At 45.2% G+C, this 15,853-nt stretch overlaps 1 protein-coding gene across 7 annotated transcripts in view; it reads left to right on the plus strand.

Moving 5' to 3' along the window:
* LOC136831375 (focadhesin) overlaps positions 1-15,853 on the plus strand; it is a 459,396-nt gene that overhangs the window by 344,106 nt on the left and 99,437 nt on the right. For all 7 annotated transcript variants that reach the window (XM_067091718.1, XM_067091716.1, XM_067091715.1 and 4 more), the window contains 2 exons: positions 5,378-5,549; positions 5,827-5,961. In XM_067091718.1, the coding sequence (XP_066947819.1) occupies positions 5,378-5,549; positions 5,827-5,961 (307 nt within the window). The remainder of the gene's footprint in view (positions 1-5,377; positions 5,550-5,826; positions 5,962-15,853) is intronic.

The raw sequence follows: 15,853 nt of genomic DNA on the forward strand, positions 1-15,853 counted from the left end.
GTCTATGTAGGTTCGGGTTTGATTTTGGGTAATCAGGGACCCTTTCCCCCTTCTTCTTTAAGTAGGGGACCTTCTGTTCCGGATCCCCAGTCTCATGCGACTCTGCTACATGCGGGTTTGCGTGGTGCGGGTGTTGCAGTCTCTCCGCTCTCAGGAGTGGGCGTTGTCCGCCCAGGTGTGACCGACCCAGGTGTTGGGTCATCGTCTTTGGAGGGTGCAGGGTTTGTACAACCTATTTCGGTGACTACCAACATGTTCAGGACTGATTCGTCAGGTGTCCGTATTGCGCACCCAGGTGTGTCATGTTCTGGATCATCAGGTTCGACATTTGCTAGGGGTCAGCCTGTCTCATTTCCGGGTTCGGCTCAGTCGGACCATTTAGACAAAGACTGTTTCTGTGAAGAGGAGGACCAGATACCAAAGGCTAATTTTCCTTCAGCCAATGAGTCTGAGTGCAGACGGATGTTGGACTTTATCCACTTGCTGTATCCACTGTCCAAGGCTCCAGAGGAGCCGATACAGCATAACCAAGCTATGTTCAAGTTGCTTTATGCAACAAAGCCGGTAGTAACACAGTCACCAAAGACTCTAGTCTGGTTTGGCAGGGTCGAGCAGGCTTTGAGAGAGGCTGACAATAGGTGGGCACCAATGATAGGATTGGGTAAGCAGGATTCAGCCTTGCTTCCTATTCGGAAGGGCTTTTATAGGGTCGCTGGTAGCCCTTCTGCGGGTGTTAGGGTGCTGCTGAACGAATTGGTAGAGGCTCTCCTATCTCAGGTTCCATCATCGAACCATCTAGTATCTATCTTGGCCAGGGAAGCCAGTATCTTAGAAGACACCTTCCGCAACCAGTTGGAGGCATTATCACATACTATGTGGATGTTATCCGGTCTGATGGGGTTCCTCAAACAGGATGGTTATACTCCGTCAGACCCAACTCTTTTCGACAACCTCGTGTCGGTTTCCATGGGGCTTGCACACCAGGCGAACGTTTCCGCAGGATCTACTATGCTCTTAGGGAAGAAGAGGAGGGACTTCTATCTGAACCACCTGCCTCCTCATTTTCCTGACATTCATAAGAGGGCACTGCTGAGGGCTCCATTGGCACTAAGCAGTTTGTTTAGAGAAGAAGACGTGTTGGCGATGGTCAATTTTGTGTCGTCTACTTCTTCAGTGGAGTCGCAGCAGGCAGTGTTTAGGGTCGAAGCGCAGAGTGCCAGATTCCCAAAGGGGTCTAGAATGTCTCCTCCTTCGAAGCGCTCTCGCTCTAAGTCGCCGTGAAGTTCTCCTAAGAGAGTACGATTTTCTTCCAAGCTTTCCAGTTCTGCCTCGGATCCGAAACCTTCCAATCGTAAGAAGGATTTTCGGAAATAGGTGACATTCCCTTCGCCTGCACCTGTAGGAGGTTGCCTTGCCCCTTTCTGGGACATCTGGAGGATTGGGGGCGCGGAGAGTTACAGTCCCTTTTCATTCTTGTCCTCCGCTATCCAGCTCACCAGTGCATCTTCCCAGTTACTCCCCCTCTTCCATCAGGATATTAGCTTTGGCAGCAGAGATCTGAGCCTTTTTAGAGAAGGGAGCCTTAGAGCCCACTCCCCCTTCTCCGGGGTTCTACAGCCGGATCTTCGTGGCCCCCAAAGCTGGAGGATCTTGGAGACCTATCATAGACCTCTCGGGTCTCAACAGGTTTGTAACCTCAACGAAGTTTCGTGTGGAAACTTCCCGGTTGGTGCTGCGGTCAGTCCGGAGGGAAGACTGGATGATTTCAGTGGACCTCAAAGATGCTTCTCTCCAGGTTCCGATTCATCAGGAATCTCAGAGGTTCCTTCGTTTCTCGGATCCAACTGGAACATTTCAGTTCAGAGTCCTCTGCTTCGGTCTGACCACAGCACCTCAGGTATTCACGAGGGTGGTGTCTCCTGTTTCGGACATCATGCATCGCCGGGGCTTCTGTATGAGAAGATATCTCGACGACTGGCTGGTTCAAGCTTCGTCAGAAGGCGAGGCTCTGCAGGCAAGGGATTTTCTTTTGAACCTATGCCAGAAGTTAGGCATAAGAATCAAGTTCAACAAGAGTTCTCTATTTCCAACGCAAGTAAAGACGTACCTGGGAATGACGATTCAGACTCGTCTTTCGAGGGCTTTCCCAACAGAGGAGCGGGTTCTAGCGACTTTAAGCCAGCTGGAAACTTTCATGTCAAACAAAGTTCAACCTGTGAGCTTATGGAAAAGCCTGCTGGGCTGGATGGCCTCCTTATCCCTTCTTGTTCCAGGGTCTCGTCCCAGATGCATTCTCTGCAGGTGTGTCTCAGGAATGGCTGGGACTTTCGGGAAGAGAACGCGTCAATAATCTGGGACGATTCTTGCTTGAAGGATTTTCGGCGGTGGTCAGAAGAACATCATCTGACCACAGGCATAAAGTTGGACTCCCCCCTTCCAGACGTACATCTGTACACAGATGCCTCAGATCAGGGTTGGGGTGCAACCCTGGAGGAATCTCAGGCTCAGGGCCTTTGGAGGGATCTGGATCAGGAGACCATAAATTGCAGGGAATTAAGAGCAGTTGAGGAGGCTCTGAGTTGCTTTGCAGAACAGGTAAGCAACAAGACCGTAGAGTTGTTCTGCGACAACGTTGCAGCAGTATCATATCTCAAAAAGGAGTGGGGGAACAAGATCACAGGTGCTAAACAAGGTAGCACAGAGAGTTTTCCGTTGGTGCAAAGAACACAAAGTTTTGCTCATTCCCCAATTTCGTGTCGGAAAAGCTCAATGTCTTGCGGGATGCTCTGAGTCGGACTCAGGAAATTCTCGGAGGGGAATGGACATTAGTGCAAGACGAGGTGCAACTGCTGCTCAAGAGATGGCCAGCAATGGTGGACCTATTCGCCACCAGGATGAACCATCGCCTTCCAGTTTACTCTCCCCAGTAGTGGATCCCATGTCCTGCGGGACAGACGCAATGTTGCACCCATGGGACAACTTACAAGTTTATGCATTTCCTCCCTTCGGGATGATACAGGAAGTGCTAGCAAAACTCAGGATCTGCAAGAACACTCAAATGACCCTGATCTTTCCATTCTGGCCCCAGAGACCTTGGTTTCCGGACCTCCTGGATCTGTTGACAGAAGTTTCAGTATTCCTCCCAGAGAGGAGAGAATTACTCAGAACAGCCGCACTTCCACTACTTCCACCGGAACCTCTGCGTGCTTAAGCTAGCTACGTGAAGACTGTCCAGCGAGCGGCCTGTCATGCGGGACTCTCTAAAGCAGTGGCTAGACAACTGTCTTTCGGCAGGAATTCAACCAGGAAGTTATACCAGGCCAGGTGGGCAATGTATTGTGGATGGTGCTGGAAACAAGGGCATTGTATTCTGCGCCCGACAGTTGCAAAAGTAGCAGACTTCTTGCTATTTTTAAGGAGAGACAAGAGACTTTCTTATTCTACAGTTGCTGGGTACAGGTCAATGCTGAGCAGTACATTCCGCTTTTACCTTCCGGAACTCTCAACCAGCAAGATTCTTCATGATCTATTAAGATCTTTTAAAATGGAGCACACAATTCTTACGCTTCAGGCCCCCTCGTGGGATTTAGCGGTGGTATTGAATTTTCTAAGATCGGCAGCCTTCAAACCTTTAGGGTCTCTGCCCCTAAGGCAATTAGCTAAGAAAGTTCTATTTTTAATTGCGCTGGCTACGGCCAAGAGAATCGGAGAAATTTGGGCGGTATCCAGGTCAGTCTCCTTTTCGGGGAGAGATATTTTTCTTTCTTACCTACCGGAATTCATGGCAAAGTCCGAATTGGAAATGAACCCTTTGCCAAGGGCATTCAAAGTCACATCCTTAGAAGACTTTGTAGGAGGCGATGCTTCCGAGATGCTATTATGCCCAGTCAGGGCTTTAAAAGTCTATCTGTCTTGGACCGAGAAACTTTTGCCTCGCCTGATAACATTATTCGTCTCTCCTAAATGCCCTTTGCGTTTAGTCTCCAAGAACACAAACAGTTTCTTTCTCCGGGAGGTTATCCAGCAAGCGTCGGAAGGCTCTTCATCAACTTCAGAACCTTCAACTCTGTTTGTGCGTCCAAGGGCGCATAGTATCAGAGGGATGGCGACATCTTCGGCCTTCCTTAGGAATTATTTGGTGTCGGTGATTTTAGAAGCGGCCACTTGGAAGTCAGTGTCGGTCTTCACAACCTTTTACCTCAGGGACATCCAATTTTCGTCGGAGAAGGGTTACTCTCTGGGTCCTTTCATGGCTGCCAACACAGTCTTGTAAATGCATGATAAGGTAAGGGGGGAAGGAAGTTAGGTATTCAAGCTAGGCTAGGAATTTGGAATTCTCCATTGATCAGTTAAGTATATCTTAGTTTAACCAGACCACTGGATCCATAGGGGGAGCATTAGGCAGGACATTAGCACAATGAAACTAGGCTGAGCCAGATTGATAGGATCTTTTCTCCAAAACCCCACCTCTTCTGCACAGATGTCAGCTGCAACATACAGCGAAGAATCCGAAGAAACTGCACATTCAACTTCTCCATACATGTGAGGCTGCAATAGCCACATGGGAGGTTCATCGTACCCCTCCATACATGAGAGTGCTCTGATTAGCCACAGGGGAGGTCGTCGTTCTCCGCTACTCATGGGAGGCCATTGTTAGCCACATGGTAGGTTGGTTTTGCTACTCTCTATCCATGAGGAGGTTTGATTACCACGAGAGGTAACTCAACTCAGACAATACTGAGACTTGAGACTGATGTCGAGGGTACTCTCTCTATAGGCATCTTCTCCTGCCGAATGGATAACCAGGTGAGGATACATGCATATAGGCAGAGTAGGTGAATAATGAGTTCCTGCCTTCCCGTTTGGCAGGTCGGGCTGAAATTAGATTGATCCCACCTCCTTAAAATTTTGTTAATTGGGCTAATTCAGGTGTTCAGGGAGTGTATTGCAATATGAAGTTTTCATAATAAAACTAATATTGTAATACTTATCTGAACACCTGAATGATTCCCACCCTCCTCCCCACTTCAACTTGATTAGTGAATTACGCAATTGGGGAACTTGGCCTCGCGCAGTTGGGACTCGCAGCAGCGTTGCCAACAGTGCTGCAGGTAACTCATCTTGACAAGATTTCCTGTAAGCATTGGTAACACTGACAGTTAATTACCCAATTAGTGGGTAAAAGTTATGGGGATATAGTTCGGGCTGGTGGGTAACCAGAGCTAATTCAGGTGTTCAGATAAGTATTACAATATTAGTTTTATTATGAAGACTTCATATTTCTGTAGAATGTGTTGTAATATGCACATAGCTAAGAAAAATGTTTTTGTTTTTAATAATATTTTTACTGTACAGTATTTCCATCTCTCTTTCTCAGGCTAAGATCTTGCAGTATGCTCCATGTACGGCCACTGATTTTACATACATTTTGTTTGACTGAAAATATGCTGCCTGTTACGCGTCCGCTTTTATCTCTCATTGTTAGTGCACATAACCCAGCTTGTCTAGACTTTATTCCTCTCCTGTGCAGAGTTCTCACTCTGATTAAGGTTTGTTCATGTTTGTTCTTTCAGCTGTTCCATATCAAAAGGCAGGATGTAGGAAGTGATTGTGGAAATGAATATGAAACTTCTTTGAAATAGTTTTTATTAAATATTGTTTCAAAGTATTGATTATCATTAAAAAGGTATTTAAAGTATATAAGGATGCAAGAAAACAAAAAACTCATGAATAAATTAATGCCATTTTTTGTTCCAAAAAGATGCTGCAATATGATTTTGAAAATTTCTTGTGTACTTTTTTTATTACAAAAGATTTCTTTTTCAGGGCACCAGCAAGGATCACATTGAACGCAAAGTTATGATTTTATCAGCTTTAGCAGAGATTTCACTGAGTGACAACTCAACCAGACTTCAGGAAGCTCTTTTGCCCTGCCTTGTTATGACAATACCCATTGCTCTGGTAAATATAACAGTTGACAGTTGAAATATGTTTTGTTTAGAATACTGTATAAGAAAGTTCTCACTAGGTTCATTAACTTTTTTGAGTAGCTGAAATGGTATATTTCTTTAAAAACAGGCTGAGGAATATAGAATATGAAAATACTGATGTTAAAGATATCCTATGCTTACTAATATTCAGGTTGTAATATGCAGGTGTGATAACCTGCAAAATTTACCAAGCTTTAAATTCTGGAATCTTTGTCGGATGAAGGGATATGTAGCGTTTAAGGTTAAAGGACTGCCATTCGTATTTAACTTTGGTAGGGTTGGATAGGTTCCTTGACACTCATTAAAGACATAACCTCATGCAATGAGAACCCCCCTTGATTAATTGCAATGTATCACATTTTTTAACTAGCAGTATTGCCTTTTGAATTTTTTTCTTGTGTTAAATTTGACATAGTTTTTTAAGACAAATTCACATTTATATTGTTTACTGTACTAACTTCTTTAGCCATTAAATATGCCCATTTATATTATAGTAGTTCCTTAATGGTGCTACAGCCATTCATATCATTATCAGATAATTATCAGTCTATGTAGTGGTTTGTTACTTAAATCAGTAAGGCTTACTGAGTGTTTTTAGATGACTAACAAGACAAGCAGATGTTTTCCAGCTGTTCCCAATGTACAGAAAGAGATGCTGATGACTGAGATTTTTTCTGCTTAAGCATGACTGTTCAGCAGTAAACTAAGTAAAGTGTAATTACAATGAATTAATGTTATTTTTTGTAATAACTCTTTTGATGTATGAAAATACTGTTTTATATAAGCTACTTACTAAGTAATTACATAGCTATTAGTTTTTGTTAACCGGCAGCTAGAATTTTGAAATTCACGGTAGCGCTACTTTTGTTTTGGCTAGGCGAGTAACCCTGCCCACTTTCGGGGTAAGAGAGGAACCAGCTTAGTAAATGAGCTCAATGTGTTTTTGCCGGCTGATGGCTGTGGTTACAGTGATTGGCAGCACTTTTTTTTTTTTTTTTTTTTTTTTTTTAGAATTTCTCTTCTCTTTTGATCTTGGAATCACTGGTGAAGTATTCTTTGTGGTAGCCTTTTTTGTCACAGTTAGATGGTGTCAGGTTTTCACTGGAGACCAGTATTACCGAATTTGACGATTTTGAGAATTTTTTGACTCGTGACTTGTCAACAATGTCTGATTTGAGCTATCAGAGTTTTAGGTATTGCAGTAAAGGTTGCAATGTGTGACTGACTAAAGCCTGCTATGACCCTCACACTCTTTGTGCATCTTGCAGGGGTCAAATGTTCCCTTGATTTGAATTGTGAAGAATGTGTTTCATGGGATCTGAAAATGTGGAAGACTCTGAGTAGTCATTTGACAAAATCAGACAAGGAAAAAAAGAGGAAAGCAGCAGCTAGAGCTAGTTGCAAGAAGACTTTAGCTAGTCAGGTGTCTGCAAAATCTATTTCTAATAATTGTAATTCTTTGTCTATTGTTCCACCTGATTCCCTGTCTCAAGTCTGTACCAATCACTCTGCACCCGAGCTCTCTTACTCCTGATCCTGACCTCATTACCAGCCTTGAATCTAGGATTACATTAAATTTGGATTATTAGGTAATACAATGGAGAAAATTGGTGCTTCTGTTATAGTCTTGCTGGACAAGGTGATGGTGAAGTGTTAGTGGAGGAAGTGACTCTGTCCCGTCAATTCTCCTAGGCCAAGATCCCTGGCAAACTCCCCTAAACCTGGGAGGAACCAAACTGGCAGCCCAAAGGAGGTCGGTGGGATCTGCCCACAGGCAGTCGCCCCCTCAGTCATACCTGTGGCCAAGTCCCAGGTTATGACAGAGCGCCGCTAGAAAGGCATTTCTATGGAAGTTGATCATGTTTTATCTAGTGTTTCCAGCAGTGACTCCAGTCATAGGCGCCAATGGCGTTTTCAAGGTGAATCTTGCCCTCTGAAGAGCGCTCCCGGGGTGTTTCTCAGCCTCCTGCAGTTCCTGTTAAGAAGGTTAAAGAAGCTTCTCCAGAACATCTACCTTCCTGTAGCCTTTGGTACAGTTCGGAATGTTTCTCCCAGAATCATCTGGTGTTAGTGGGACAGTTTCAGTCTACTAAGCACGCTACTGCTCGTAAGCACTCTTCTGCATCGAGGACTTCGTCCTCTTCTAAGCACCCATCTTTAGTTTCGGAGGATTTGCCTAGTCATGTAGTGATGTCGGAGCGCTCACCAGCGCCTAGCTCCTGTTCCTGTAGCTCCTGAACAGTCAGCTTTACCTGAATCTTCTTTGGCTTCTGATAGTGCAGCAGATTGCTGTAAAAATCGTTCAGATAGTGAAACAAGCATGAAATTTGGCACAAACATTCCTAAGACTACGCTCTCTTAGAAAAGGGCTGTACCTGAAAATCAAGATGGCGGCTATTTTTCAAAATGGCCGCCATCTATGTCGAGATTCACTGGTTTGGGAGCATCTATTGGATGGAATATGCCAGTTTTTTTTTTTTTTTAAACCTCGACTTTTAGGTTATAAAAATGTTCCATACCACACATTTTATTGAAAACCCTTACTAAATGAATTGTAACCAAGATGGCGTACAAAATGGTTGCCATAAAAGTTTTTTTTTTTGAACCACAGCGCTAGCGAACATAGAGACCAACTGTTTTTATTTAATGGTATATTCATGTGATCAGACAGTTTAACTAATATGCTATTTTCAACTGAAATAGTAATGGTATGGTCACATACAACATTGTGTCTAAGACTGTAACCATAAAAAGAAAAGAAGAAAATACGGACTAAAATGCAACCAATCTATGTATAGGTCTCTCAACCTACACCTTTGAAAAATTCGAGGATAAGAAGGTAGGCATAGCATGACACGTTGGATGCTCAAGCTAGATTATCTACTGAAGAGAGGCAATATTTATCTAGACTTCACATTTGCAAGTGCACAGAGCTGTGCAGGAAGACCCAGCTTGTAGCACTTGCACCTTTCCCGACAGCCTGCTTTGCATCCACATTTGGTAAGCTGTTGGCAACTCTTGGCTAAGGGCGAGTTGGTTGTCCAGAGGACTTGCCATGCTTCACCAGACTTTTGCCATCCCCACTCAGCAGGGTTCTCTGGCTGTGGCTGACACTGGGTGGCCTGCCCCACACACAACCAGCCTGGTACGCAGCATGCTTGGTGTGTTGGAGGAGAGCTCCTGGTTGGTGGAATGGCCTCATATGCCCTTTGTTTTCTGGCAAACATATCAAGTCTAGCCTCATCCACAGTGCCAGCAGTGCTGGATCTTTCATACATAAGTATGACAAACCTCTCCAGGACCTTCAGGTCACTCTCTTCCACTCTGAGAGGGTAGTGACTCAGTTTGGAGAACACAGTGGAGGCCTCTGGAAAGATGTTCCATGTCTGCCAGGCGGTCTTCTTGCCCTTGCTCGGAAGGCTGACACTGTATCACAGCCTGTGAACGATGATGGAAGAAGAGCATGCCATTCACCTTCTCCTGGCCCAGAGAGTTGCACAGGTCATGCACAGCAATCCAGCGCAGGCTCTGGCCTTAGCCAAATGCCACCCATAGCTTCTCTAGCCCTAGATTGTGGAGAGTGGAGAAAGCACTGACTGCAACGACAAGAACATCTGTGTCATTTGCTTTAACCGTGATGGTCTTGGCTCCATGTTCTGTGGCATATTTGGCATGGAGAAAGATGCGGGTGTCAGCTTCCTCATGAGAGCACTTTTCCAGTCCCTGAAGACTAGCCTCATGAGTGCTGAGGACAGCAGACCCTTTCGTGGCAATGACAACATTTGTGGCAGACATCTGGGCAACTTTGTCTGCCAGGAACTGGAACAACTCTGTCTTGTTGGCATCGTGTCTTGGAAATTGCGCCAGTTGGATGGAATTGTGTTCTTGTCTGTCACCTTGCGCCTTCCTCCTTGACCACGTTGGAGCCTGGTCTCAGCTTTGAGGCTGGATGTATTGTATACATCAAATACAAGATGTGATGATGTGTACTTGCTGCTATAGGATTGTATCACAGGCAAGAAGTCGCAAAGTGCATAGCCCTCAAAGGTCTTTCCTTTCTTTGGTGGCAAGGCATGGACCAAAGCTGATCCATCTACAGTGAGGACATCAGTCTTTGGTTCTTTGTCTTCTAGTGTAACATGACTCTCAGGACCGAGGTCAGCTGAGACTTCTGACATGTGTACAGCCTACCACCCTCACTAAGGGAAGCTGGGAATGTTTGATTCTCGTGCTGGAAGAATTCCTGCAGATCACCCCAAGATATCTGTGGGTGGCTTTGGTATTGCAGTGTTTGGTGGCACAGGGTTCTTTGTTTGAAAGGAAGCTGGTGAGATGTTTGTGAATGTGTCCGGCAATTCAGGCACCGACCTCACTTTCTCAGGTGCAAACTTTAGTTGCTGTCTTTCCTGTCCAGTGTTCTCCTTGGTGGGGTGCTGAAATATGGAGATGCTAGTTCCATGGAAGGAGGTAGTGGCAGTAGTTGCAGATGGGTTGTGGTCGATGTTGTCCATCACTGCAGTGGTGAACAACATTTTTCGTAATGCTGGGGACAGACCACACCCTCCTCCACATATTTGCTAACTGTGGCATCTCTAACTGTGCAGAGACCTCCAGTACTCTGTCATAAGAGATACTGAGGCCATACTGATGTAGCATTTCAACCAGGTTTCTCTTCCTGGTTTTGGCATAGACTGAGAGTCCCATGTAGACTGGGAATGGTGTTTCTCTGTCTTTGGAGTGTCTATGAGTTGTTGCTCCCTCTTTGTATCGGGGAGTAGCAGTTGAACTGCATGCATAGCTGTGCAATGGCCTGGTCTGACTTTGATGCTCCAAATCGTAACTGTGACTTGATGTCAGCCCCATGCTCAACCATCCCTACAAACTGGAGCAGGAGAGGAGGCACAGAATTTCGTACACAAGCCTCAGAAAATGTGCCATCAAACCGTGACTGATGATCAAGTATAGACTTTCTGAGAATATTTGCTGCTTTAGCAATGATAACTGCCTCTGAAAGATCAGATGATTGAGCAAGTGCTTTTCCCACATCCTTTTGAAATGCAAGTAATACATCTCTGCCAGATTTATGAGCCTCAAGTTCTGGAATTTCTGCCAGAAGTTTGTCTTTGAGTCTCGTGGAATTTACACTTGGTGACTCTACACCTAATTGTTCCAGGCGTTGTTGGTAGAGGTGGCAAATATCTGCCAGCCGAAATGTGACTGGATCATCTGAACAAAGGTTGTTTTTTCAACAATGTATGTCATCAGTTCTGACAGAACTAGTGGATACACATCTGATTCTGACTCAGTGCTACCTTGGTCTTTCTCAAGGCTCCTCAGGTAGGACCTTTTTCTGTTGTAGAGGGCACAAAGACAGGCATGGTGATACTTAAACTCCTGTGCAATGACATCCCCACCAGTCAACTTAGCAAGGAGCTTGCCATCACTAAGTATCTCTGCACATTCACGCAATTTCAAGTCAAGGCCCTTAGTACTAGCCTGTCTGAGATCAGATGCAGGTGCCACTTTCTCACAGAAAATGCAAACTTCATTGTCATGACTGGTTGGCGCAGTTTTGCACGCGACTAGTCTCAGTGTTGCTGGTCTGGTCATTGGATTATCGCTTTCTTGGGTCCAGTTTAGTGTTGTTAAACAACAAGCGACAGTTCACATGGTATTTTGCTGCATTTTTTCCTGAGAGTGGCCTCTATGCCATCACCTTCATCCAGCCTTGCTGGATCCATTATCAGTGGCATTTCATTAATTTCACTGAACATGGGAATGTTCCTTGCCAGCATTGTGTACCCATCATGGTCTAGGACATGATGACTTGGAGGTGATGTCAAGTGCTCACCTCTTTGTCCTTCTGACAAAGACAACACAAACTCCAGTTTGTTTTTCTACTGCTCAATATTGGATTGGCATCACATTCTGCCATGATTTCACTTTTGATTAAGGCCGAGGGTTATCCTTTTACCACCTTAAACAAAGCACACATTCCTGTGTGGGATTCAACTAGGTTCGGTCTCCCTACACCTAGCCCGATCATTCATCCAGTGCCATTTAAGTCCCGTGTGATCTGTACACCATCCGGGTAAGTACATGAACCATCATGTACAGCCCCCATACCCATGGCTCGGCTCTCCAGCACTCTGGCACATCCTGTCTATTCAGGTGCTGGCTATCTAACTATAGCTGGTCTGGGGCTGTTAGAAAGCATTTGGGACACTAAACTAAACTATACTACAACTACTAGTCTAAGACTACAGGATTAGTAAAGCTGGATTAGCTGGCACTGAACCCCATGCTGAGTTACACAGCAGTGATGTCACCAGTGTGCCCTGGTTGTGTGCAGACATACACTCTTTACATTTATTAATTTTCCTTCAAAATTGATGAGTTATTCAAAAGAGATGGCCTCATTAGGATCTAAAACCACAGAAACCAAGATCCATGCTTAAAACGATAATTGTTGAACGGGCATTATTTCTCATTATAATTATTGTTTCTACCTTTTCTTGGCAGCCATATAGCCCCCATATTTAAAGGTAAACTGTACTGGGAAGCTACAGAAACATAATATTCACAAGAAATAGTATGGAAGAGCTTTACCATATTGCTAGAAGCAAATACATGCCATTCTAGTGAAAAATTAGCCAAAATCTGTCGATACTGGCCGCCATCTTGGAATTTGGCCAGCCATATTAAATTTTTTTGCGTGGCCAGCGCCCTTTTTCTGATAGAGGGAACTTTAAAGAGCACTTGTGCAAAATTTCATGCTTGTTTCACTATCTGAACGATTCTTATGAAATATGCAATTATCTGCTGCACTATGAGAAGCAGTCTTTGGTGCCAGTGCTCCCAGTGGCGCCAGAACTTCCTTTATCGGCTGAACATGCTGCTCCTTGTTGTGTGGCTCTTTCCGAGTGCCCTTTGTCTTCTGTGCAACCATCGTCTCCTGAGCACCCCTTAGCCAAGCGCTCATCGGCTCCTGACCGCCCATTGGCGCCCGTTCACCATTTGCCGCAAGATGTTCTTTTGCCATCCAAGTCTATTTCTGCTTCCAAGCACCCCATGTCTTCTTCTGTGCTGCCTACTCCTGCTCCAGTTATGTCTTTTTCTTCGTCTTCTGCAGTGCAACAGGCTCCCTCTGTTATGGATCCTTCTTTTCAGTCAATCCAATGTAAATTGGATAATATCCTGGGTTTAATTCAGAAAGCGCCATCAGTTCCCCAGCCCATTGCAGATATGTCGCCAATTTCTTCTGCTGTGGAGGAAGAAGTGGATCCTGTTACCCCTCCTTTGGCATATGCCTCTTTACAGTACTCAGATTTCTGTTAGTGACTTTTCCAGACTTCTCTCGTACAGCTCCAGTTTCTCTGGCTTCGAAGTAATTATTGGACAATCAGACGACTTCTTCAAGGGTACCTAAAAGGGTGCTGTCCCCCTCAGCTAAGAAACCTCTCCGTGAAGTGGAAAGCTGGCTCTCGAGCAAGAGGGAGCAGGAAAGAGCCTCTTTTAGTTGTCTGTCTAGATTGTCGCAGAGAAGATACCTTTCTTATGCGACCAGAGAGGCCTCATCCATGGGAGCTTCTGCCTACTCCTTGGGAGACTTCTCCGGGTTAATTGACTCCTCCAGACAGCCAGTGTTCAATTCAGATAAGATTTTCTCTGGTCCTCAGAATTGGACCACCTTATCAAACACTTGTTTAAGGTCTTGGAAGTTCTCAGCTTTCTTGACTGGGCAGTAGGAGCTCTTGCCTGCAAATTAAAGGATTACCCTCATATTCTGGAAGACTTCTCTTCGAATTTTTTGAGGGTCATCTCATGCCTAGGTAAAGGTATTAGAGATGGGTCTTTTGAATTACCCTCGCTATTTGCAATGGGAATTCTTAAGAAAAGGGAGCTTTGGTGTTACTACACCATGAAGGGAGTTACACCTTCCCAGAAGTCCGTGCTCCTCTCCTCTTCTCTCCTCTTGACAAGAAGCACCTATTCCTTAAGGCGACTGTGCTGCAGGTTGCTTCTGATATGCATAAGTCCACTCAGGACATTCTCACACAATCTGTGAGGCGACCTAGAAAGTCTCCAGCCTTCAACTCTAGGACAGTTTCTCCAGTTCAACCTCAGCCCTTTCGGGTAGAGGCAGACAAAGAGGCTTTCCCAGACCTCATGGAAACACCTGTTTCATCCCTCGGGCAATCAAGAAGTCCTCTAATAAACCACCTGCCTGTAAGTAGGATCTACTCTTCCGCACAGCTGTGGCGGCAAGACTCTTCCACTTTTGGGAGCATTGGGAAGCGAGAGGAGCAGAGAGTTGGATTGTACAATTCCTGGGAGAGGGTTATTTGATCCCGTTTCTGATGAAACCTCCCTTAACCAATAAGCCTGTCTTATTGACAACCTACTCAGCAGGTTCCGAGAGGTTTTCAGCCCTCTCCCAAGAAGTGTCAGCACTCCTCAAAAAAGTAGCAGTCAAACTAGTCAAGGATACCTCCTCCCTGGGGCTCTACAATTGGCTGTTTGTAGTCTCCAGAGCCTCTGGGGGCTGGAGGCCAGTTCTGAATGTGAGTGCCCTGAACTTGTACATGCAGAAAACAAAATTCAAAATGGAATCTTCCCAGTCCGTCCTTGCATCCATTTGTCTGGAAGGTTGGATGATCTCGATAAACATGAAAGATGCTTACTTCCATGTCCCAATTCATCAGGACTTGAGGAGGTTTTTAAGGTTCGTGTTCCAGCGCAAGGTGTACCAGTTCAGAGCCCTTTGCTTTGGCCTGTCGACGGCCCCGCAGGTATTCAAGCGTGTACTAGCTCCAATAGTGAAATGGTTACACTTTATGGGAGTCAACATTTTGCTGTATCTCGATGGATGGCTCATTCACTCCCAGTCGAGGGAAAAATGTGCGGAGGACCTTCACAAGACCCTTCTTCTCACCCAGGATTTGGGCCTCTTGATAAACTTCCCAAAGTCTCAATTGACTCCTCCTCAGGAGATAGCTTATTTGGAGATGAGGATAAACTCGTGGATTTTTCAGGTTTTTCCCTCCCCCCAAAGGATAGACTCGTGCCTTCAGAAGTTAGACAGATTTCTCGCCTGTCAGTCCTATTCTGTGAACAGCTGGATGAGCCTGTTGGGGACTCTCTCGTCCATGGAACAGTTCGTTTTCCTGGGAAGGCTGCACATGAATTTACAGTTCTTTCTGAAAATCAGCTGGAACAGAAAGAAATACTCAGATTCTTTCGTTTTTCCGATAACGAAGGAAATAAAAGAGGATCTTGTTTGGTGGAATTCAAGAAACAAACGCTCTTAAGGAAAAGGGCTCCTCCCTCAGAATCCTGACGTAGTGTTTAATTCAGATGCATCAGACCTAGGTTGGGGAGCCCTCCTGGGAGACAAGGAAGTTTCAGTCCTTTGGACTTCAGAGCAGAGGAAATGGCACATCAGTATGAAAGAATTGATAGCAATTCACTGGGGATTGCAAGCGTTTGCATCAGAGGTGTCCTGGAAGACAGTGATCGTCCACTCGGACAACACCACGGCACTCTCCTATTTCAAAATACAAGGGGAAACTCATTCATCTACCCTTTGCCAAGCAGCAAGAGCCCTGCTTATTTGGGTGAATCAGAATCAGGTTTATTCAGGGGAAATTCAACTTATTAGCAGATGAACTCAGCCTTTGAAAGCAAGTTCTCCCCACGGAATGGACTCTGAACCCTCTTGTATGCCTCGAGTTGTGGGAACTGTGGGGAAGGCCGGTTCTAGATTTGTTTGCGGCCACAAAGAACCATCATCTCCCTCTGTATTGTTCGCCAGCGCCAGATCTGCAAGCATGGGGGACAGACACAATGCTTTTAGATTGGTT

Source organism: Macrobrachium rosenbergii, chromosome 48, assembly GCF_040412425.1.
Source record: "Macrobrachium rosenbergii isolate ZJJX-2024 chromosome 48, ASM4041242v1, whole genome shotgun sequence".
NCBI lineage: Eukaryota > Metazoa > Arthropoda > Malacostraca > Decapoda > Palaemonidae > Macrobrachium > Macrobrachium rosenbergii.